At 37.7% G+C, this 23,058-nt stretch overlaps 1 protein-coding gene across 1 annotated transcript in view; it reads left to right on the top strand.

The window, feature by feature from the left end:
- MOV10L1 (Mov10 like RNA helicase 1) overlaps positions 1 to 22,614 on the top strand; it is a 31,980-nt gene extending 9,366 nt beyond the window's left edge. Inside the window, exons 7-26 of the mRNA XM_074168223.1 lie at positions 827 to 1,068; positions 1,203 to 1,398; positions 2,159 to 2,353; positions 3,044 to 3,158; positions 4,667 to 4,844; positions 5,468 to 5,538; positions 5,891 to 5,982; positions 6,756 to 6,814; positions 7,329 to 7,444; positions 9,881 to 9,977; positions 11,055 to 11,233; positions 11,744 to 11,890; positions 12,542 to 12,663; positions 13,499 to 13,598; positions 14,048 to 14,212; positions 15,673 to 15,846; positions 16,371 to 16,520; positions 18,511 to 18,618; positions 21,597 to 21,734; positions 22,519 to 22,614. Of these exons, the coding sequence (XP_074024324.1) occupies positions 827 to 1,068; positions 1,203 to 1,398; positions 2,159 to 2,353; positions 3,044 to 3,158; positions 4,667 to 4,844; positions 5,468 to 5,538; positions 5,891 to 5,982; positions 6,756 to 6,814; positions 7,329 to 7,444; positions 9,881 to 9,977; positions 11,055 to 11,233; positions 11,744 to 11,890; positions 12,542 to 12,663; positions 13,499 to 13,598; positions 14,048 to 14,212; positions 15,673 to 15,846; positions 16,371 to 16,520; positions 18,511 to 18,618; positions 21,597 to 21,734; positions 22,519 to 22,614 (2,740 nt within the window). The remainder of the gene's footprint in view (positions 1 to 826; positions 1,069 to 1,202; positions 1,399 to 2,158; positions 2,354 to 3,043; positions 3,159 to 4,666; positions 4,845 to 5,467; positions 5,539 to 5,890; positions 5,983 to 6,755; positions 6,815 to 7,328; positions 7,445 to 9,880; positions 9,978 to 11,054; positions 11,234 to 11,743; positions 11,891 to 12,541; positions 12,664 to 13,498; positions 13,599 to 14,047; positions 14,213 to 15,672; positions 15,847 to 16,370; positions 16,521 to 18,510; positions 18,619 to 21,596; positions 21,735 to 22,518) is intronic.
- The last annotated feature ends 444 nt before the right edge of the window (positions 22,615 to 23,058 follow it).

Here is a 23,058-nt window from a genome sequence, read left to right as displayed (position 1 = left end):
ATCACTCCACAGTCTGTAAATCTGTCTTTAGTGCAGAAGCCTCTCATAACTGAGCCTTGTGGTTCATGGTCTTCAAATGACCCCCAAATACTATGGAATTAAAGAATATTTCATATTGAATTTAATGTCTTTAGCATAGTCTTTTTATTGAGTGTCCGTCTTGCAGATAGTGCTTTGAGACTCCCCAGTCTTAATGTCTCTTTTCAATCCTAATAAAATCCTTTCTGGAGTGAGGGTTAAAGTAAAAGCTTTTACTTGTAAGTGTTTTTTAATGAAACTACAGATACGCCATCGTCTCTAAAATCTTAGAACAAGAGGACTGTTGCATACTTATATATGAAAAGCAGACCAGATTCTTTTTTTTTTTTTTTTTTTAAGCTTGAATCCTGAAGGACTATATTGTTGTTTTCTTGAGGGTTTTTTGTTTTGATGGTTTTCTGTTTCATTTTTTGTTAATTCTTTTTTTCATGTGTGAGTGTAGAGGCTCAATTGAAGTCATACCTGAATACCCTCTATTTGTTGCTATGTGCTCTTTCCTAAGAGTTAGTTACCCAATGATAAATTTTAAATTACCATAGATTTTTTTGTACGCAGTATTTCTGTATGCTTCATATGGTAGTTGATACAATCTAGGAATATTAACATTTAGCAGAGGTTCTGGTCCTCATGAGTTAGAAGGAGCTGTGCAATTTCTTTGATAGCAGTTATGAAATAATGAGGAACAAACCTGCTACAGATAGTTGTATTTGACTTCAAGTAGAATTAAGCTTCCCAAGAATATTAACTATGCATTTAATAAGGTTATTAATTATATAACTACTTCTAGGAATAAAGGGAGCGTACCACAGTCCTTAATCAGTTGCAGATTAGCTGGATGGGTGAAAAACAAGCAATTCAGTTTTCAGATTCCTCAAAAATGTGAGAACAGTCCAGAAGCAGATCTGTCATCTTTTCCAATAAATCAAGAAAACCTCTCAAAAGCTGCAATTAACTCATATGACGACAGTGAAGAAACAACACATGTGCCATTGAATAATACATCCATTATGAAGAATGGAGTTATTCCAGGTACAGTGAAATGTTAACATTTGAATGCTGAGTGTTAAGTCCTCAAAAGGACCTGTAGGGCTGTTCGAGAAGACTTGCTGATGCTAGCAAGGGCAGTTGTGGTAACAGAATTTATCATAATCTGTTTACTACAGAAGGAGTTAATTCTCAGGATACATATTTATCAAGAACAAAAGAAAACCTTTCCTTGGTGAAAGATGAAAGTCTACATAATGGAGAAAATGAGCAAAGAGAAGGTCTAGAGCAATCGATAAAGTATGTCAATATTACTGGAGAAATTCTCATACCACCAGGTGGAAAAACGTTCATAGTGATCATATGCACAGCTGCGTAAGTATTTCTTTCTATTGGTCCAGGCTGATACACTGGAAACAAATAATAAAAATTGACTTAATAGTTCCCTTATTCTGGGCACAGTTCTCTTTTTGGTCTAGGATAAAGTAAGCTAGTACATATTGGCAAATGATGTGGAAACCTATATTGGACCTTGAAAGTAATTAGCATTGTAATGCTTGATTCTGATTGTTGTTAAAAGAAAATCATAGTAGTAAATACAGTGGGAGTGGATAATTTCTCTATAAAAACATAGTAAGGTGAAGATTTTTCAGAAATAAAGGATCTTTCCTACTTTCTCTGTGTTTAGAGTTAAGGTTCAGTTCTGAGTAGCCTTAAGCAAGGTAGAGCAAAGCTGTTGCTGCAAACAGTGAAGGGATCTGCTTCAGGTTCCTCCAATGGAAATGTTTGGCTAATCTTTTTCAGTAGCAGTAATTCTAAGATGCTCATTGTGATAGAAGTGTTAATTACGTACATCGTACATTGAGGGGAAGGATTTTGCTCTTTACCCAAGCTTTTGACAGAATTGGAATTTTGTGATTTTTTTTTTTTTTTACTTTTTTTTTAGTTTAATTATTTATGATACCTGGATTGAACTCAGGGTGGGGAGTAAGTATGAGGAATTACCTTAAGTTAGCAGTTCTCATATGTTACTGAAATAAGAATTTACAATTTTGATTTTAAAAAATACTTATGGCTGGGGAAAATAAAGTATGAACATGATAGTTTTAATAACATAACTTCTGCTTACCTGAAGAAATCCTGGATGCAGTAGAGAACTCCTGTTGCTTGGTTTTTCTGATTTTACTGTTGGACGCTATATTGAAGCCACTGTAACAAATGAAGAAGAATTAATAATAGCACCTGTGGAACCATTTTCTCCAAGAAAGCCTAAAATTACTCCAGAACCTCAGCCAAGGAAGACAACAGTGGTTGCCCCTAAATACAGGAGGTACTGTGAATTAGAGCAAAAAATAACATTTACCTAATCTGCTCTGTTTGGTATTGCTATATCAGTTCTCTAATGCTGGCAAAGAACATGTGAAACTGGGAGAGTTTGTACGTGTTTATATGTGTAAGTTGTAAACAAGATAATTTTGGATGTTACTGATAGAAGAGGTAGTTTTAGTAATGAACTGCCTGATTTCTTTGTAGATCTGTCAAACGGGAGCTCTTTCTACTATATGATGTGGTGAAAAACAAGATATAGATTACCATGCAACAGTATTTGAGTAACAATTGTGCTATTAAAGAAAAAAGATGGAAAATTGGAAATAGTTTCCTGAGAGACTTAGCTTCTTAGCTCCTCAAGCAACGTTGACATCTGTATCTGATAAATGTTTCCCATCTTTAATTCAGAGCTTTTCTGTGAGCAAATAAGTTCAGTATAATGGAAGCTTATTTGCTTTATTATAAAAATATCCCAAAAGTGAAAAAGCAGACACACAATTCAAGTATTCTGTAGCTGGAACACTTGCCTTTCTTCCCAGTGTAGCAAAATTCTTAATTTCTTAATCTGTGTCTGTCATATGTTTATGTGTTTTGGTTTTATAGCTTTGATGATGTGGCATGTTAATTAACTGTTTTTTTCACATATATAGTTTGAGAAAGTTAAATGATATGTCAAATGCTTTTGTTTTAGAAATCACAGAAAGCAGTTGCCAAGCTTTCTCCCGCATTATACCATACCAGATGAGTTAAGAAAATGTGTGGAACAGAAGTTAGACATACTGACCTTTCAGCCTCTCCTAGCAGAGGTATGTATGTGTAGGTTTATATAAGAAAATTCTTATGTAAGTCTGTTTGTTCAAGCTGGTCTTAATTTAGGAAAAATGTGTAGCCCATAGTGTAATAGAAGATGCTGTAATACTGTTACCAAGTAGACTTAAGATTTTAATCTGTATCCTGTAATGTCCATGGGATTCAGTATGTCACAGAATCCAAGCTTACAGGAGCACAAAAAGGTAAATGTGAAAAACTGAAAAGGGAGTAGAAGTATACTGGGGGCAGGGGCAGATATTACAGAAGTTGAACAAAGATTCCTCTTCGCTCTCACTTTTTAGGCATCACTGGAAAGGGGTTTTTGGGGTGTCAGAACAGTAGTCCCGCAGTTATTTCATACCATAGCAGAAATTCTTAAGTCATTGTAATAATCAAATATTCTTTTCTACTTCCATTTTTTTTTTTAAATCCTTAACTTTAATTCGCTATGGGTTGTTCAAATTCTTCCGACAAGTATAGCTATTTCAGAATACATACAAAAAAAAACCCACAAAACAAAAAAATAGCAACCAAAAAACAAACAAACATACAAATCTCTGAAGTCTGACAAGAATATTACCGATACCTTTTCCAAAACTCCTGATTTCTGGTAGAACATTGCTGCAACTCTTTTTTTTTTTTTTTTTTTTTCCCCCATAACCTTTTAAAGACTTATGAACTGGGACCAATACTTAACTTTTCAAAGGAGTAAAAGGCTATGTTGTCTGTTTTATAAACTGCTCACAGAAAACCTGAGGTCACAGCATTAAGATAGCAGGTTAGTGATCCTCTCTCAAAAAGAAGGTAAAACTCTGTAGTATTTGAAATAATTTTATACTGAAAGCCTGCCATTAATGGTAACTTTTTTGAACCACAACTTAGGTTCTGCCTGGTATTGGTGACTGTTTTAAGTCTACTTCAGAAAGCACTGCTCATTTGCCTTGTATTTGAGTGAGAAGGTACCAGACAGAAAGCATTCTGTGCTATCAGTCATTGCTTAGATAAAGCTTTGTACTGTTGGAAAACACTGCTTCAGTGAGATGCATTAAGCTCTGACGGAGAGTTTTCAGGTTCTTTCAGCTTGACATGAGTTGTATAATCATCAGCTAGGGCCAAGACTGACGTGACTACCTCTTCACTCGTCTCTGCCCAGTGTACTTGGATTTTGTGCTTTCTGGGATTGCTGAGCGTAGAATTCAGTTTGTAGACTGCCCCTGAATTCAGATGTTGAAACTGCCATTGTAGTAGGGAGAGACTTGGTTAATTCTTTAGCTGACTGCCTATTGTATCTGAGCTCCAAGGACTATATACTAATTCTGCTTTGGCTACTGGGGGAGTTTAAAATATTAGCTAGTGTATAGATACATGTATTTAGGTGCCTTGACTGGCAACCCAGTTGCTGTGCAGTCTGTCTTAAGAGGTGTTTTGTATAATGTTAAGAATAGTGGGTTCCATATCTTAGTGTAGAAGTCATAGCAATGATGTATACTGTTTTGTTTTTCAGCATCTTAATCTAGATAATTATAAAGCAAACTTTTCTACTCTCTTGTGGCTTGAAGAAATCCATGCAGAAACGGAGATAAAAGACTTTAACATGAGTGGGGTTACTTTGAAAAGGAATGGGAACTTCTTAGTGTTGGAAGTGCCAGGACTGGAAGAGGGCAGACCTCACCTGGTTCCAGGTAGTAATTAACGTGAGAGAAATCAGTGTGCTATTTGGCTCAATATTTTCAGTGCAATACAAACTCCATTGCTTTTTCATTTGCTTAAAGCAGTCTTTCACGTATTTGAACGCAGTCATTAATCTAGGCTACTAGACAGGTGAACTGCGCTGTTAGTGTCTCAGTGAGCCTTACAGTGGCTGCTGTCTGAAGAAGCATTGCGGGTTTCTGTTCTTACGCATGTTCTGATGCTTTAGGATTTTTCATGTATAAAAATAAGTGGGGCTTTCAGCAAAAATAAACTGCACTATATAGGAATGATTTAATAGACAATAGGTGTAGCAATAGCTGGGAAAGTAGTTAAAATTGAATTCAGCATCTCAAATAATATAATACACAAGATACTGTTTTCAGGAGGTGTTGTCTGATGCATCAATACTAGGTGCCTTTTAAAATGCAATATGCAACTGCATATGGCATTTCAGAACAGATACTCACGGATACAGCAATGTTGCTGAAGTTAATGTCTAGCACACTCTTGAGTTCCTAGTTTAAACATACAAGAGGAAGAAATTAAGTGCTGTCGTGAGAATTTTACTATTCCTTGTAACAGTATGTTCCCTTTTAACTTTGTTTACAATTAGGTGATAAGGTGATACTGAGAAGTCAGGTCTACTCTGATCATATAATAGAGTATGTTGCCTATATTACTGAGGTAAGCAAGGTGTATCTGCTGTTGCAAGTATTGTGGTCCTTGGGTTTCAAAGGGGAAGCTGGCAATACATGGAGTTGCAGACTAATTTAACCTGACTTTTGGGAAATTATATTTGCTTTATATACGTTCTGATTGGGGATTTTTGTATTTTTATTGTATTTTTGAAGACTTGAGCTTCCCTGTTTTTTCTAGATTATAATCTTTACCTGCACTGATAATATAATCTAGATATGCAATATGTTGGTAGCAGGCAAATCTAGGTGTTCTTTTGGGGGGGTTCAGGGCTTTCAGAGTTGCTTCTTTGAAGTACTAAACCTTTATCAGTAAACTGACTTTTTTATGTTTGCAACAGATCTGTAATGAAGACATTACTCTTAAATTTAACGCAAACTTTGAACAAGTTTACAACTCAGAACCTATGGATGTGGAATTTGTTCATTGCAGGTATTTTCATAAGTTTCCAAAAAGCTGCATTTAAGGATTCCCCTGGTAAAGTGACTTTTAAAATATACATGACTGTCAGTTGTTTTGGTAATTACAGATAGGAGAAGGAAAAATTGGCAAGATCTTAATTATGTCTACCTCTTTCCTTTAACACACCTTTGCCACCACATTAATTGGTAAAAGACTGCAACTGTAGTCACAGTGTACAAAGAATTCTTGTCTTTTCTAAATGATTGCAGCAATGCCAGGCAGTGAAATGATTGAGATGATGAGGTGGGGGGGGGGGTGTTTTTGGAGGGGGTCCTGGTTGGGTTTTTTTTAGGAAAAATATACCAATATGGCTGCAAGACTATGCAAAAAAATTATTGCTGATGTTAACCACCCATCCTTTTATACTTGTGGTTTTTTCATGGTATGTTATTATCTGTACAGAGTTGCTTAATCTTCTCAGTAAAATCAGGTTTGTAGAGAACTTTGTTGAAAGACTATCTAAGCCTGGAACACGAGGCCATCTTTGTCTTATTGAAGAGCTAGAGAATATATGTATTGATGTTATTCATAGCAAAGCTGTTGATTGACACTTCTGCAGCATATTTCTTAATAGATGCTACTTTTTTTTTTTTTTTAAAAAAGTGGTTTTATGTAGAACTCCTCTTCTTATATGCACTGGTACACAGTAAAAAAAATACCGGGTACTTTGTAGGTGTTTGCTGTTGTAGTTTATGGAAATGTAAGCTTCTACTTTAATCTACAAATCTGTATTCTGATAACAGGATTCCTAGCAGGCGATGCCAGTTTGCTGTTGAGCAAGCTATCTACCTGGGTGAAAAAGGTACACTTCAGTTGACTTCAGCTGTCTAGAGGAGTTTGTGGGGAGTCTTGTGTTTATATTGTGTTCACATCAGGGCATACTGAGAACAATGCATTGAAGTTTGTTCTTAGAGGAGTTTTCTGTAATTATTTTTTTTTAAAACAACACTGAATCTAGAGTAGGTGTCATCAGAATGATTTCACCTCTTGGTGAGGTGGAGGAATGAAAACAAACTTTTGTGACCCATTTGAGCCAATAAGAGCTGTAGAAATCATACTGTTTTAGCAAGTGAAGTGGCAGTGTCTTTTTGTGTTACTTCATAATTCATTAAAAAGGACTGATTTCCTGTTTTATGGCTGAGTGATCCATATGAACTTACACAGGTCTTTAGCACTTTTACATTAGTTCTGATAAACTAGTTTTGGCAACTCAAAGCAAGCTGACGTATCAGCCAAAATGTTAATCAGTGAAACGTGCAAAGTGTTTGTGCAGCTTTCACATTTCTCTACTTTTTCTTTCTCCTCTAAACTTGAAGTGTTATTCCCAGAAAGGCTTGTTTTAAAATCACCACAAGCTATCAAGACCCAGAATACTCCTGACTATTGTGGTGTTGATGATGGCCTTGAGCAACATGCCCAGCAGGAATATAAGGTATCTATGCTGTAAATGTTCCTTAAAATGCTGAATACCATTCAGATTGGCAACAGGTACCTACTGTACAGCTATTCTTAGAAAGGAATTGCATGATGGAGTATCAAAGAAGTGAAGTTGTGTTCTGCTGCTTTCTGATGACAGCAGTTTTTGTTTGCCTGGGGACAGGGGATTTTATAACAAGTGATATTATTAAGCTAACACTCTCATCTCAAGTGGAAAGTGCTTATAAAAAAAACTGTATGATTAAAATTGGAATTGTCAGCTTTACCTTAGACTAGTTTTTGTAGCTGCTATTGGGTAGATACTTAAGTCCTCTTACTATGGCAGGAAGTAATTTTGTGATAGAAGGTAATCATCCTGTTCCGAGTAGACTTACCCAGGCTTCCTAACTGCTAGTTAAATTATATGAAAAAAATGTAGAAATCTTTCTTAGAAGGGACTTCAGAAGGTTACCTTGTCCTGTTTCCTATTTGAAGCAGGACTGTCGCCATGGTTAAGTCAGCTTGGGGACAAGTGGGAGCTGCTTGTTTATTTTTGTCCACAGCCTCTTCATAACCTGTACCTCACCACTTTTCCACTTAAGATTTTTTTTTTTCCTGATTCCCAGTATGAGTCTTCCGTCCACAACTTGTGGATGTGGTCCCTTGTTACATCATATATGACTACAAAGAGTTTGTCTCTCTCTTTTTTTTTTTTTTTAACTGATTTAAGGCATCATTGGGTTATTAACTGCCTCTTTGCTTCCTTATGGCCAAACTAAAAATCCACACTCTCTCAGCCTCTCCAGTTCATAACAAGGATGGGGTATTGGCTTGTATGATGTTCTAGCATCTGTTGATGTTCTAGCATCAACAGTAACCCAGGATCCTGTCAAGGGCCTGACAATCGCTATGCTGCCAGCATGTTCTCGGCCTGTCTTGGTTCATGCAGTTATTCAGTCCCAGGTGTGGAGCTTTCCACTTCTCCTTACTGAATTTCATGAGTTTTCTCTTGGCTCTCTTGCCAAGTTTCTCATGGTCCCTCCGAACTGAAGGTGCACCATCAGGCATTTGAGGTATGAATCCTGATTTTGTGATGTCTGCAGGTTTGTCAAGGGGGTTATTTGGTCTGATCCTAGTCATTAATGAAGATAAAAATATTGGTCCTGACAACAACACTGGGATTCCTAGCTTTTGACTGGCTTCCAGCTGACTATCAAACTATTGATTCATACTCCTTGAGCCTGGTAGTTCATTCAATTTTCAACTTGTCTAACTGTCTGTTGATCTTGCTAATATGTCCTCAGGCTACAAAGAAGAATGATGTGGTAAGTAAACCAATTCAAAAGCCTTGCTGAGGTCAAGGAGTATTACAATGACTGCTTTTCTTTTGTCAATGTAATATTCTGTCCATGGAAGTCTCCTCATCATAGAGGAAAGTCACGTTGGTCATGAAAGGTCTGTCCCTTGTTTTAGCCATGTTGACCCTGGTCACCCTTTTTTTTCCAATCATGCGAAGGATGTGGAATCCAGAAGGATGTGCTCCATGATATTCTCAGGGACTGGAGTGGTGCTGTCTCCCTTCTGGCAGGGATTTGTGCAAGACCACCAGATAATATTGCTGCTGTTCCATCCTCCTATGGTAACAATTCAGGCATGTCTCTGGTTTTGCAATTAATAATGTGCAGTCAAGGAGCTCCTGCACGTAGACCCAGAGCCATGCTGGTGAGAGCAGCAGCATAGGTAGTTACTGTTCTGCAAGATGCCTGCTTCTACTGTGTGTCCTTTCTGTTTGACTAGATGGTGGAGAACACCTGGACCCCTCATGCTTACCCCAGAGCTGTGTGATCCTCCCCTTACTCTGTTCAAGGGGTCAGTAGTACCCACACGGGTAAGCAGCAAAGGGAGTGGTCAGAAGGACTAGATAAGCCTTGCAGTCTTTCAGTGACACAGCTCTGGGGAAGCAGCAAACATCTCTGGATGATCCATCTGTCCTGTACAAGAAGGAGTAATCAACCTCTAACACTGATCACTTCACTGGGTTGGGATTAGTATTATTAAGATGATTGAGGCATCTAGTCCAGGACCTTGCAAACACCACATTCCCTACAAGCAGTTTTCTCCCATGCTACAACCTTTAGCTGTTAGCTTTTGTGGAAGGAAACAAATTATTCAGCCATGGCTTAAAAACCCTCATCTGAGCCTGCAAAGTATTTGTGAAATAAATTATTAATGTTAGCATAAGCCAAACTTCCAAAATCTTAAATTTGAGGTGGTAATTCCTAGCACCTTCTACTACTCTGTCTTTTCTGTCTTCACAGTAGACATTCTATTTAATGGGATAATGCTATTTAATGGGGAAAATCAAAACCTAGCAACTGCAAAAGTGTTAGTGAAGATAGTTGCCTCTCATATTAAGGTTATAAATGCATTTATCTTCACTTGCTGTTTTCAGGTCAAAAAACTACAGAGCAAACAGGCAAAATATATGGCATCGAGGGAGATGAACACAACAGATGTGATGAGAGCAGCTGCGCAAACAAGCCAACATGGTATAATTTAATACTTTATATTAAAATATAGACAGTTCGGGGTTGCAATAACTTCAGTAAACCAGGGCTGAGTAAGATACCTTTAAGATGTCCTTGTGTTCCATCTGAAAAGACGAATTCTAGAACAGTACTAGCAGGAAGTTTCACTTCAGTCTTTCTGTGGTTCACTTGAACATCTCCAGTTCATACAATCATAGAATGGTTTGGGTTGGAAGAGACCTTAAAGATCATCTAGTCCCAACCCTCCTGCTGTGGGCAGGGACACCTCCCACTAGATCAGGTTTCTCAAAGCCCCATCCAACCTGGCCTTGAACACTTCCAGGGAAGGGGCAGCAAACATCTGGTGATATACTTTGTACTCAATAAATTATCATTTCCTAGTCGTTTACTGGAAAATTTTTGTTCATGTTGAAAGCTTCCAATTTGTTACTGGGATGCTGTGTTTCATTCTTGGGATAGCTACTTTGCCGAACATGCTAAAACTTGGACAAGTTTTCAGAAAGCCGAGATGATTCCTGAGCTTTCCTGGAAAACATGACTTTAAATATCAGTACACTCTCTTTGGCAATTAAGTAATTTTTAGGATGCCTACAGAAATACAGAATGGATTACCTAGAATGCACTTCTGTCCAAGGGTTAATAAGATTCTGCTACTTGGAAGCTAAAGCTGGACTAATTCAGACAGGATTAAGAGAAATGTTTCAGTAGTCATGACTTACTACTGGTTGTCTAGTACTGGTACTGTCCTTGAAGTACCAGTTACTGAAAGTTACTGAAATTTTGCTTTTCTAGGACAAAAAAGTGAACTTGAAGCTAAGATTACAGATTGTTGGGTTACAAAATCAGAGTCCTTTTCTGGCCTTCAATTTTATTAAAGATCCAATGCATTTCTGAAATATTAATGAACTGTCTTCTACATGCTATTCTATGAAATCGGAATTTTTGAGAAGTTCATTAGTTGTTACCGCAGAAGGAAAACGAAAATTTTTTGAAGCATGACGTGAATTGGCATTGCTTTAATCTATGAATGTTAAAATATTTATGTAGGGTTTTAATATATGCTTATCTTGATTGTAGTTGGGGAAACGGTGACACTCAAACAGAGAGCTGGTGATTTTTTCAATCCTATGCTGAATGAACAACAGAAACTGGCAGTGAAAAGGATACTGAGTGGCGAATGTCGTCCAACACCTTACATTCTCTTTGGACCACCAGGAACTGGAAAAACAATAACAGTAATTGAAGCTATTTTACAGGTAATGGTGGATGACAAATCAGTCTTCTCTAATCTTCTTAGTGTTGGAACGCTTAGAGTAATTCCCTAAGTACCATCATGCTTTTTTCCCAAGGTTTCAAAATACTCCTTTTAAAATCATTTTCTTACAGCTCTGTGAAAGGGGAAGGATCTTCATGGATTTACAGAACTCCAGAATGGCTTATTTTCAAGTCTTCTTGTCTTTGTCTTCAAAGCTTTAGCCAGCAGTATCTAATTTGTGATTCCAGTAGTGCATAATATATTCATGAAGCACAGGTGTACTTTAATAAGATAACCATGAATTAATTCTGCTGTCGGTTCACTCGGTTTAAGAGTACTTAGTCATGGCTGTCAAGACTAGTGTTCTTGAACTGCAAAAGTGTGGGTGAATATAACATGTATGCAAAACTCTTCTGGATTCTCTACTTGGTGAAATAAAATGGGCACGTTTGCACTATTGCTACTTCTCTAAATAACCTTTTTTTTTTAATGTCCATCTTCTTTAATGTAGATATATTATACTCTACCAGACAGTCGAATCTTGGTTTGTGCGCCATCAAATGCTGCAACAGATCTGATTTGCTTGCGACTGCATCAAAGCAGTCTGTTAAAACCAGGAGCTATGGTCCGAGTTAATGCCAGCTTCAGGTGTCTAGAGGTAAATATTATGATATGTCAGTTAATATTTCCATTTTAATATTTTGATCTTAAAATACTGATTTAGTTATGTATCTGTCAGTAGTTATAAGGCTGGTTAGGCTTGTTTAGGATCCAAGGTACAAACATACTACTTCCACTTTTCCAGAAGAATTACTGGAAAACATTGATCATAGTCCTTAATTTGATTGTATGAGCACAGAATCTTAACCTCTCTCCTGCAGTGCTTAACTCCACAAGAAGCAAATACATACCGGTGGGATTTTTGATGTGGTAAGATGCTTTGACTTACAAAGCAATCCTGAAATCTGTTACTGAAGTTAAGCCTTTGTCTCCAAATTAAGACTGCTTGCGCAGAAAAATGCACCTTGTGTATGGATTTTATGTATATGTTCATATACATATTTATGTATGTATATGAAACATCCATATATTCAATTTTGATCCTTACAATAAAGAAAACACAGATGTCTTGCATATCTACTGCTTTGTTTAGGCAAATCAATGAAGAATTCATTTCAGTGTGTATGAGTGAGTCTAAGTGCTTTGCTCAGCTTCTAAAATAGTTTTCAGGGGGCTTTTTTGATTCAAATTAAACGCTTAGTTTTAAAGCAATATTTTGTTTCACAAAATGCCTTTTCTTTTTCTGCAGCAAATTGATGACATGGTGAAACCTTACTGCAAAGATGGTGATGATATTCGGAAAGCATCGTGGTTCAGGATAATAATTACCACATGCAGCAGTGCGGGAATGTTTTATCAAACAGAAATACGGTAGAGTACTATAGACAGGAATATCACTGAGATAGCTGGATGCCACAAAACCTAGAGCTTTTAGATACCCTCCATACTGTAAATTGAGGTGGTTTAATACAGTTTATTGCATGTGCATCTGTTTTGAAACTGCCTTCCTAGCAAACCACTTGGTTTTAGTAATGTTTTAGTAAAAGCCGGGACTTTCTACATGGTAAATTTAAGAATTACCTTCAATAATGCTAAAAAATTTTGACACAATAACTTCTCCTCTATTACCAGTGAGTGAGCAAGCCGTGGAAATTATATTACTGTTGACAATCATTTTGACTCAAAATGACTGTCACACTAAAAATTATATTGTATTTTGTTTTTACTAAGTCACCTTTATGTAAACAACCACCATGTCAAGTGCTGTTAACTAAGGGTTCCTCTGATTTTAATTTTAACTTTGTTAAAGGACACTCCAAAGCCTAACTGGCTTGAGTTGTTTGATAGAAACAAAGCTTTTGCTGCACTGAGTGCATTGTTCTAATTAAATAGCTGAAGGAAATTGAGAACAGGGAAAGCTTTTTCTATGTGTCTTAACCTTGGTATAAACAATGCTTTAATTAAGATAACCAATGGTTGCATATGTCAGAGTATGTAAGCAAAATCAAAGATGACAAATTAAAGCTACTAGGCTGGTTTTTTTTCTATATTCCGTGTTGAAAATATCCATCTTTGCTCTGTTTGTGTGGAGTTGCTTGGCACACTTGACAAGGAAGTTAACAGAATTGCTGAGGTCAACCACAGGGTGGCAGAATGAACTAATCTGAAAACAGCCCTGTTTTGGGTTTGTGTTATTTAATTCTAGGCTTGGACACTTCACCCATGTGATTCTGGACGAGGCAGGGCAAGCAAGTGAACCGGAAAGCCTGATTCCTATTGGGTTGATTTCGGAAGCTAATGGACAGGTAGTTCTCTTAGCATCGTTTACTGAATGGAAAAAAAATACTGGTTTGCTGTTACTTATTTTTGTGAATGATATAGAATGCAAGCAGCCGTTTCCTGGTAATAAGTATGGAATTACTTGTAATAAATCTTATTCATGCACAATACCCATTTCTTACACTTAAGTGAATTGTTTTACATCTAAAACAAGTCTACATTGGTAGGACAGGATTCAGTATGTAGAAGATGTCAAAATAAAAATATGCTTTCTTAAGTTTAAGACAAAAATGTATTCCTGTCCTGGGCCTGATCCTTCTTTGCAAACAGATCAGAAGTTTGGAGGAAAGCAGAATATTTGATATAAATTGACCTTTTAGTTCTGAATTCTGAAGCATGCATGTTGTTATCGAAACTACATTTTTAATAACTGTTTTAATACAAGATGGATTATTTCTTTTAAACGCATATACAGATAGTTCTCGTTGGAGATCCAAAGCAGTTAGGACCAGTAATAAAATCTAAAATTGCACTGACTTTTGGATTAAATATGTCCTTGCTGGAAAGACTGACATCAAGAGACATGTATCTGAGAGATGAGGATGCTCTTAGTGCCTGTGGAGCATATAATCCTTTGTTGGTGAGTAAAATTAGTGTAACTAATATTTTTCACCTAAATCAAAAAAGGAGAAACTGTGGTTCCTGCTATTTCCTTACCACCTTTTTGCTCTATGCTGCATAGTGATAAGTCTAGCTTGAGCACTAGTTCGCTAGGAAAGCTTCATTATTTTGATATGCTGAGCCCTCTAGCATGTTAAAACCCTCTTTGGAGGGGTTTTCTATTCTTAAGCAAAGTAAGTCAAATATGGTGCACAAAGCAGAATTATAAATAATGGCTTAAAAATCCATTCCATATCCATTGTCCACATTTAACTTCCTAACTTAATTTTCAACAAATGAACAAGTACAACTTCAACTTTTAACGGAAAAAGACAAACACACCCTTCTCTTTAAACACAAATTTTGCAAACATGTTTCAGGAAAGCAAAAAAAGAAACTGTTCCTGTTTCTTTATCACCTCTTCCTCGGAAGGATACCTTCCCAAAACTCTTGTATGGTGGAGTACCTGAAGTCTATGTTAAGTGGCAGAGGGAGCATAGTATGTAAACAAGCACAGATGTTTCAGCTGCTTTAAATTATTGTCTGAATCTGAAATACAGGGCTAAAGTTAAACCTACTAAGATGCCTTCCCACTCTCATGGTGACACACTTCGAAGAATTAAATTGAGAGTGAAAGATGACTAGATGACCACGTAAGCAGAGGATGGAGGAAATCTGACGGCAGACTCAAGGGGGAAAGCGAGGGTGTTTGGCCCTAGACTTTAGGTTTGGTTCAGCCTACTGAAAAACCTGTCACACTCCCTCCTAAAACTTGTAGTGGCAAACTTTCATTGTTGTGTTCCCATTACAGCGCTTAAGGAGCATTGGCATAGGGAGAGAGCAGGAAGTGTGAGAGCTTCAAGGATACCATTGGACTTGAGTATCACATGTTAGTCTTTTTACATAATGGGGCTTTTTTTCAAGCTGGTTATTGCTGAGTGGAATGCTTCCTGAAGGCCTCAATTCTTTCATTTAAAGACAAATACATTTCTAGTTTCTGAGGCCAGCTTCTATCAGCTGTTCTGATGCTCCTGTTAAGAGACTACCTGTCAAGACTTCCTCAAAAAAACAGGTTACATCCATGGAAACCCCATGAAAACAATTTGACTCCCTTAAAAAAGGAGAATGTGCCTTATAGATTAAATGTTTAAAGAAACTGGAGAATACCAATTCATCTGTCACATACATTCAGTTCTTTTTTTCTTTCTAGTTTTTTTTTTCCTTTGGATGGGAAAGAGAGAGTCCTTCAAAAAACTTATTTTATTTAGTATTTACATATAGAAGATCACACTTGCAGTTTTTGCCTTTAATACAGTTCTTCAGCAGCTTTAGAAAAGCTAAATGCTAGAGAATGGTACGGTAGTATCTGCTTGGGAGCTGTCTACTCTTTGATGAATAATTACCTGTTTAAGTTACGGATTTTGGTTTTTGTCTTTGCAGATCACAAAACTCTTGAAGAACTACAGGTCACACTCTGCATTGCTTGCCTTGCCATCTAAACTGTTTTATCATAAGGAGCTAGAAGTTTGTGCGGACACTTCAGTAGTAACTTCGTTACTGCATTGGGGGAAACTGCCCAGGAAGGGATTTCCATTAATTTTTCATGGAATAAGGGTATGCGAAATGTTCATCTAGTGGAGCTATAGACAGCTGCCTTTAGATTGCTTTCCATGAGAGTTTGCTACATTAGAATGAATACAAGGCTCTAAAACCAGAGGATTATTAAGGCTTAAGTAGGCAGGGGAAAAATAGTACTTTGGGGAAAAAAAGTTTTTCTTTAGTCTTCTAAGAAGTTAGTAAAAAGTGGTAATATCCACTGCTTGGAGAGTCTTAGTTTTGAGCTCTTCTGCCTTGCACAAAAGAAAGATACCAACTTGCTAACACATAAATCTCAACTCAGAATAAACTCCTTTGTTGTACACTTAAAGTACTGTTGTCATATAAATTCTCCAACTTAAAGAAAATATATAAAAAGTTAGGTGATACTTTTTCATTGGAAAGGCTGAATAGTGAAGAAGAGAAATTGTATATCACATTACATTTTGTTTTGCATTTAGGATGTATAAGAATAATCTGTTAATAAATACGTAGTCACTTCTGTACCTGATCTTCATCTCGTTTCCTTTCCCCTAATACAGGGCAGTGAAACACGTGAAAGTCACAGTCATTCATGGTTTAATCCAAGTGAAGCCGTTCAAGTAATGCAGTACTGCTGCCACCTTGCTAAAAATGAAAATGCTTTAGTATCAGTGACTGATATTGGAGTGATTACACCGTATCGTAAACAGGTATAACTGATGTCTAAACACTTCAAAGTTGCTCTATTTCATCTTGTGTTTTACATTGTGGCTGTGCTGTGAACCTCACTGTTCTGTGTCACATTACACAGTGTATTATCAATCATTAATGATCTTAGAATTATGGAATATAGGATGGAAGGGACCTCAAGGATCTTCCTTGGCAAAAGCATGGCCTAGACAAGAAGGCCCAGCACCCCGTGCAGCTGAATCTTAAAAGTGCCCAATGTTGGGGAATCTACCACTTCCTTGGGGAGATTATTCCAGTGGCTGATTGTTCTCATTGTGGAAAAATTTTCCTCTTGTGTCCAAACGGATCTCCCCTGGAGTAATTTGGACCCATTACCCCTTGCCTTTTCCATGTGACTCCTTGTAAAAAGAGAGTTTCCATCTTCTTTGTAGCCACCCTTTAAATACTGGAACATGATGATAAGGTCTCCCTTAAGCCGCCTTTTCTCAAGGCAGAACAAACTCAATTCTCTCAGCCTTTCCTCATATTGTTGAGGAACAAGGCAGGCTTGTTTCCATTGAAATCTAAACCTAGATAAAAACAGCAGTAACAGCGTTCTACTTCCTGTGGGAAATTTATAAGGGGAGATCTGCTTGCAGTTTTGGAGACAGAAGCAGATTTTGCTATTGTTGGGAGTAAAGAGTGCAAGTCAAGAATTCGTTAGTTCCAACAGCTGGAACAGCAATCTGATTCTGTCACTCTCTGCGCTGAGGAGTGGAACAAAAGGGAAATGTAGTGAAGTAGGTGGCATGTCATCTTGTTATGGCTTTGAGGAAACTAGAGGAATTGAGACTTCTTATCTGTCCCGTTAAAGTTTGTGCTGCTATTTAAACTGGTAGAGAAAGTTGACTGTCAACTTCAAATGCTGTGCTTTATTTTTAAAACTTTTTATATTCAAGTCTGTTAAGTATGTGATGTCTGCTTTCATTTTAAAAAGATGAAATCTGCTTTCATATCCAGAGGGTGCTCTGGACAGTGTGCATACTGGTGTTCTTGGTGTTCACATCTGGGTATTCATGGGCTTGCATGCATGGATTGGGGGAAACACAATGAGGTGTGTGGAAAAGGCCAACGCCTTTTGAAGAAATCTCACTTGCAAATTAGAGCTCTGCCTGTACTGATCCTAGTGGTCAGGTGTATGCACCTGCCCATGTTTACAGTTACTATTTATTTTTCAAATATTTATATATAGTATTCATGTGACTGAACCTCTTGCACTCCCTGAAACATTTCACATCATTTAATATGATCATGCTCTTCATCTGCCTGTGATGCAAGACATATAATAGTAATGTCTGCTTCAAGAAAGTCACCTTGTAATGTAGGAACAACGATTAGAAAGTAGTCATTGACTGTAATCCTCAGCTTCCATGCACAGTTTCTTGCTAAATTTCTTGGAGCACTTACTGTATGGTCTCCAAGCAGCTTTGAGCAGATGGCAATATACTCATCCCACACATACCAGCATTCCAGTGCGAGACTCCCTGTTCTCTTTGTCTTTTTGGGAGGTTACTTAAGGTCACATCTCACCTCTGTCTTTTGCTCAGCATGATGCAGCTGGCAGGCAAAGGTGGAATCTCTGCACAGGCTTCCTGAGGGGCTGGGGGAGCTGCTTGCCCTGCCACATCTGTGGTGAGCATGGGTTTGGATATAACGCATACTGGAAGAAGAGGCTTTATGGATCTAAGTTGTTCTTCTCATTAAAAGGCATTGTTAAAATTTCTGTTTAAGTGATGGTAGTAAGTATTTCACCTTTTAAGTTGTGTAACAAGTCTAATACTTCACAGGAAAAGTTACTGGTTTATTTTAAAATCTTACTAGTGGATGATTGGCTAAGCTTGGTGTAGGCGTTCCCTGTGACATCTCTGTGTTAAATCACATACTTGTATATGTAGTATGTTGTCAGCTTTGAAGTAATCCACTATCAAATGAGAAAATAAATTCCTTTAAACACTTTTTTTTTTTCGGCAGGTGGAAAAAATTAGATTTCTTCTGAGAAGTATTGATTTGTCAGACATTAAAGTTGGCACAGTGGAAGAGTTTCAAGGGCAGGAGTACATGGTTATCATCTTATCAACAGTATGTATATTATTTGTGGTCCTGTAGAGAGTTTCTGTATGTGTCTGATTCTCTATGTTTCCTTTTTGATATAAGGCTTTTAAAAATAAAAAAAAAAAAGAAAAGCTTTATTTTTGTCAGTCTGTTGCGCTAGTTGAAAACAGAGCTTAAGTGCATGGAAACAGTACAGCAGCTGCGATTTTGAGGTAAACCTTAAACCTTTGTAGAGACTCATGCTGAATTTTTTTTAGTTTCATGCAGATAATGTACCTTTCCATTCTCCCTACGCACACTTAAGTGGAACTGGATCCATTATAAATATTAGGGAGACAGCTGTGTAAATCACAGTATAAAAAAAGTAATAGCTTATAAAAGACTTACAAAAGCTGATGTAGATTCTTAACGTTCTTTTTCACCCTCAATTTGGGAATAATCACTTAATGGTATAGAGCTGATGACTCCCCGTACACCAGTGCTGACTGCGCCTAGAAGCTGAATACCCTTATTCACAATTTATTTATTTTGCATTGGTAAGAGAGCACTTGATAGTCTTTCATTATCATCTTGATGGTGCACTTTAAGTGCTGTGCTGGTTGTATTATAGGGATGTTGGTAAAGGTCTCTTCTAGGTGCTATCTTTTTGGATCTGAGACTATCAAATGCCTTAAAGAAAGGGTCTGGGGAAGAAAATAATCCCTGCTATGTTTCTACTTCAGCAGTACACTAGTCACAGGCCATCATTTTAACAGTACGTCACCTCCTTGATTCAGAGTTGGTTTTGGTTGACTGTATGTATATATGAAGGTATAGCAGCATAAACTGCATCACTAGAGATTTTTAGATAACTATGAAAACGCAGAGGTATTTATTTCACTCTTTGCAATAAATGGGTCTTTTGGAAAAGTGCTGACAAAAGACAGCGTTCAGGAAACGTAGGAAGATGATGTTTGTGGATTTGTGGTGAGCACATCCCTTGTATTTGACAAGGAGGGGAAGAGAGAGGATTATGTCACAGAGCATTGGGAGGGAGTTGCCATTATTATTTGGAAGCTGGCAGACCTTGTCTCTCATCTTCTGCTGCAAACTTGATGACCGATATGCTTCAGCTGACATGTCTTTTTTTTTTTTTTTTTTCCTGAAAGATCTGAGTGCATGTTATCTGCAGATGACAGACAAAGATGTAGTCATAGTTTTCAGGCAGTTTCCGACAGTGTGGAAATCCTAGTAGTAGCAGCTGAGACATCAGGCTTAGGAAGACTGAGGCTGAGCTGAGGTTAGATGTGGTTGTGTGCCAGTTCCCTCTATCTAAATGGTAGGTACTACTCCGGTGCATGCACATATCCCTGATGGTTGAATTCAAATGAAAGCCCTATAAAGGGAAAAACCACAGCAGCTTCTTTACATCCTGCTTTTCTGTCCTTTGTCTCCCCGGGCATGTAAGATTGGTGGCTGGGGCTCTTGACAGGAGACTTTTCTTTGTGCTACTAAGGAGGAATCAGTGTGGAGTCGAGAAGTGTAAGCAGCAGCTGATAAGTTAGCTGACGTCTTCTGAGGCAAAAGGCCTCAGTAGCTAGCTTCTTGTTACCAGAATATGGGGTACAAGCCTTTATGTTCTGAGACGACATCCATCAAATGTGCACTGTTACAGGCACACTGAACTGGACAGAAGTAAAAAAAAATCCGCACTGAGTCAGTGGAAAAGAGAGCTGGAAAACCTTAGAGAAAGGCTAACAATACTTTGACCATCAGCAAGTGATACCAGTTCAGTGTACGTGATTGTGTTTGACGGTTTGGACTTTATTTTGGTGGGCATTACGGGCTCTACGTAGATGTATTTCTACGGTGTGGAATTCAGTTCAGAATATAAAAAAAGCCTGCATATGTTTTCATTTTTTCCAGATGGTAATGTGCTTTTGGTGCAGTAAGTCTCTAAGTAAAGTAAAAGATTTAAGTGTTTGGAATGTGAAGTTCCTGAGGTGTTGGTGATCTCCGATCCCTCAGGACTGTTCAAGAATGTACAGTACAGGCAGAGCCTGCGTAAGTCTGAGTAATAGCGTATCAGGCAAACTGATCAAAGGAGGAGGTGTAGACCAGGAATGTGTAGCTGAAGATATGACCAATACTGGTCTACTTTTAACAAGAGTAGATAGGATTTCCAGAAGAGAGGAGAATAAAACAGCTGCGTAAACCACCAAAGCACTGGAAAGCAGAGTGAATGCAGGGATGGAAGAACAGTTGTTTTTTGGGTGTTCTTTTGTGTCTTGGGGGAAGCGTTTTGGGATTTTCTTGCTTGTTTTTTTGTTTTTGGTTCGGTTTTGGTTTTTTTGTTTGTGGTTTGTTTTTTTTTCTTCCCTGAGGGCAGTGGTACTGTGCTTACTTTTTTGTTCTGTGTCATACCATGGCTTTTCAATCCAGCACTGTATCTCTCTTAAAGTAGTTCCAGGTATGTACTATGCTCCTATTTATAAGAACTCATTATTTTCTTTTATCAAAGGTGGGTTCAAATACAGGTGAAATAAATAGAGGTGAAAATTTAATGAGCAGCACTTACAGCATGGGAGTTGCTTTGGCCATTTTTCCGAAGCCAAGTCAAAGCACACTGAGGCTACTGGGGAAGGCTTGTGTGAAGACACACTGTGAATTGTCATTCAGCTGTAGGAATTAGAATATCAGCAGCTCTAGCATTTCAATGGAAGCAGTTTTGGTATCTTGTGTTTCAAATCACAGTGGATAGTCTTGATGCTAAAATAAAACTAGTACGGCATTCTCTTGAAATTGCTGAAGCTGTATTAGCAACGCGCTGGAGAACAGACCTTCTGTGAGAACGCCAGTGGTGGGAAATAGCCAGCTGAAATTCAGATTATGAAGCTAACTTACGCATTGCTGACACTGAGCTGTGGATTGCTGCAGTAAGCGAATATTATGTTCAAGTTACACTATGGCTAGGTAAGTTGCTTTCTCATTTTTCTGTTTCTCAAATTATCTTTAATTAATTTCAGGTGCGATCTCATGAAGACTTACTTGCTGATGATAAATCCTGTTTGGGCTTTCTTTCTAACCCAAAGAGATTTAATGTAGCAGTTACGAGAGCAAAAGCTTTGCTGATTGTTGTGGGAAATCCTCATGTTCTTGTGAAAGTAAGTTTTGGTTTTATATCTCTGAATTGCATGTGGTATTTGCCACAGTAAATTAATGATTTGGGGCGTTAATTTGATGTAAAGGAACATGAGATTATGTTAAGAAGTGGTACGCCGTCTTCAGTCTGCGTTTAGGAAGATCTGAACTCCATAGGTTCCTCTAAGTATGGACAGTTCAGGCACCCACACATTAGACTTCCAAGCACATGGGAAATTTTAGGTGATCTGTGCATATGGGCTCCTACCTCCTTTTTCTCTCTAGAAGAGTCAGAACCTCAATGCTGAAGCTCTGCAGCAGCCTACAAGTTCAGTAGACATGTTTGAATTACCTTACGCAATCAGATTCTTCACAAAATGCAGTTGCTTCACTTTTTAAATGGACAGTGGTAGGAGTGATTGTTCCCAATTAAAATAACAGCCTGCCGGAGTGGTGGTCTTCTTTTGAACCCATGCATGGTCCTTCCATAGGAATAAGGTGAGTTTTTCTTAGTATCTGCTAAGATGTTATGTCTGACTTTCTGGATAAGAAGAAAAGCACTATTCCAGAAATGGTCTGAGTAGGAAGATTAAGCTCTGTCTTCCCACACCTACGAGCAACAGATGTAACTTATAGCAGCTATAGGTATCTTCCTCCCATGGAACACCGTGCTTGCACCATTTGTAGAGCTCTGCTTCAGGAAAAGGTCCTGTTAAATCTTCTGCATTCATGTGTCACGTAAATTTGTTTGAAAATTCATTTTACAGAGCAGCATGATTTAAATTAACCACTAATCTTCTCTTGTAGGATCCCTGTTTTTGTGCACTGTTAGAATACAGTTTAACGAACAGAGTTTATGTAGGTTGTGACCTGCCTCCGGAGCTGGAACGCCTGCAGAAGTGAGTGTCTGGTCTTCACTTTAACCTTGCTAGATATTGATCAGTTTCTGATATTTCTAAAGCTAGTATCGTTTGAAAGACTGATAAATGCAACAACCTGTGTTATCATAGTAAGATTTGATTTTGCATTAGTAAGTATTGTAAACATAATAACATGTAATGTAACCATAGTTTCTCCCACCCCATAGGAAGACTCTGAGCATTAAATATCAAATAAGAGCTGTTGTTGACTTTGGTATTTTATGTATCTCTGTATTGGATGACCATAAAGATTTGGAATTGGGGGACAGGAGGTGCAGGGGAAGTGTTTAAGGTGACTGTACTGTAATTAAAGAAATCTGCTTGAAGATTGATTTAAACATGTCCCTTCTAGTAACACATAATATGTTGTTAAATGGGTATTGTCTACTAGATGAAACTTTTTTTTTTAATCAAAATTGTTGTTCAT

Source organism: Numenius arquata, chromosome 2 (genome assembly GCF_964106895.1).
Source record: "Numenius arquata chromosome 2, bNumArq3.hap1.1, whole genome shotgun sequence".
NCBI classification, from domain to species: domain Eukaryota; kingdom Metazoa; phylum Chordata; class Aves; order Charadriiformes; family Scolopacidae; genus Numenius; species Numenius arquata.
This window is presented reverse-complemented; position numbering and strand designations above follow the sequence as displayed.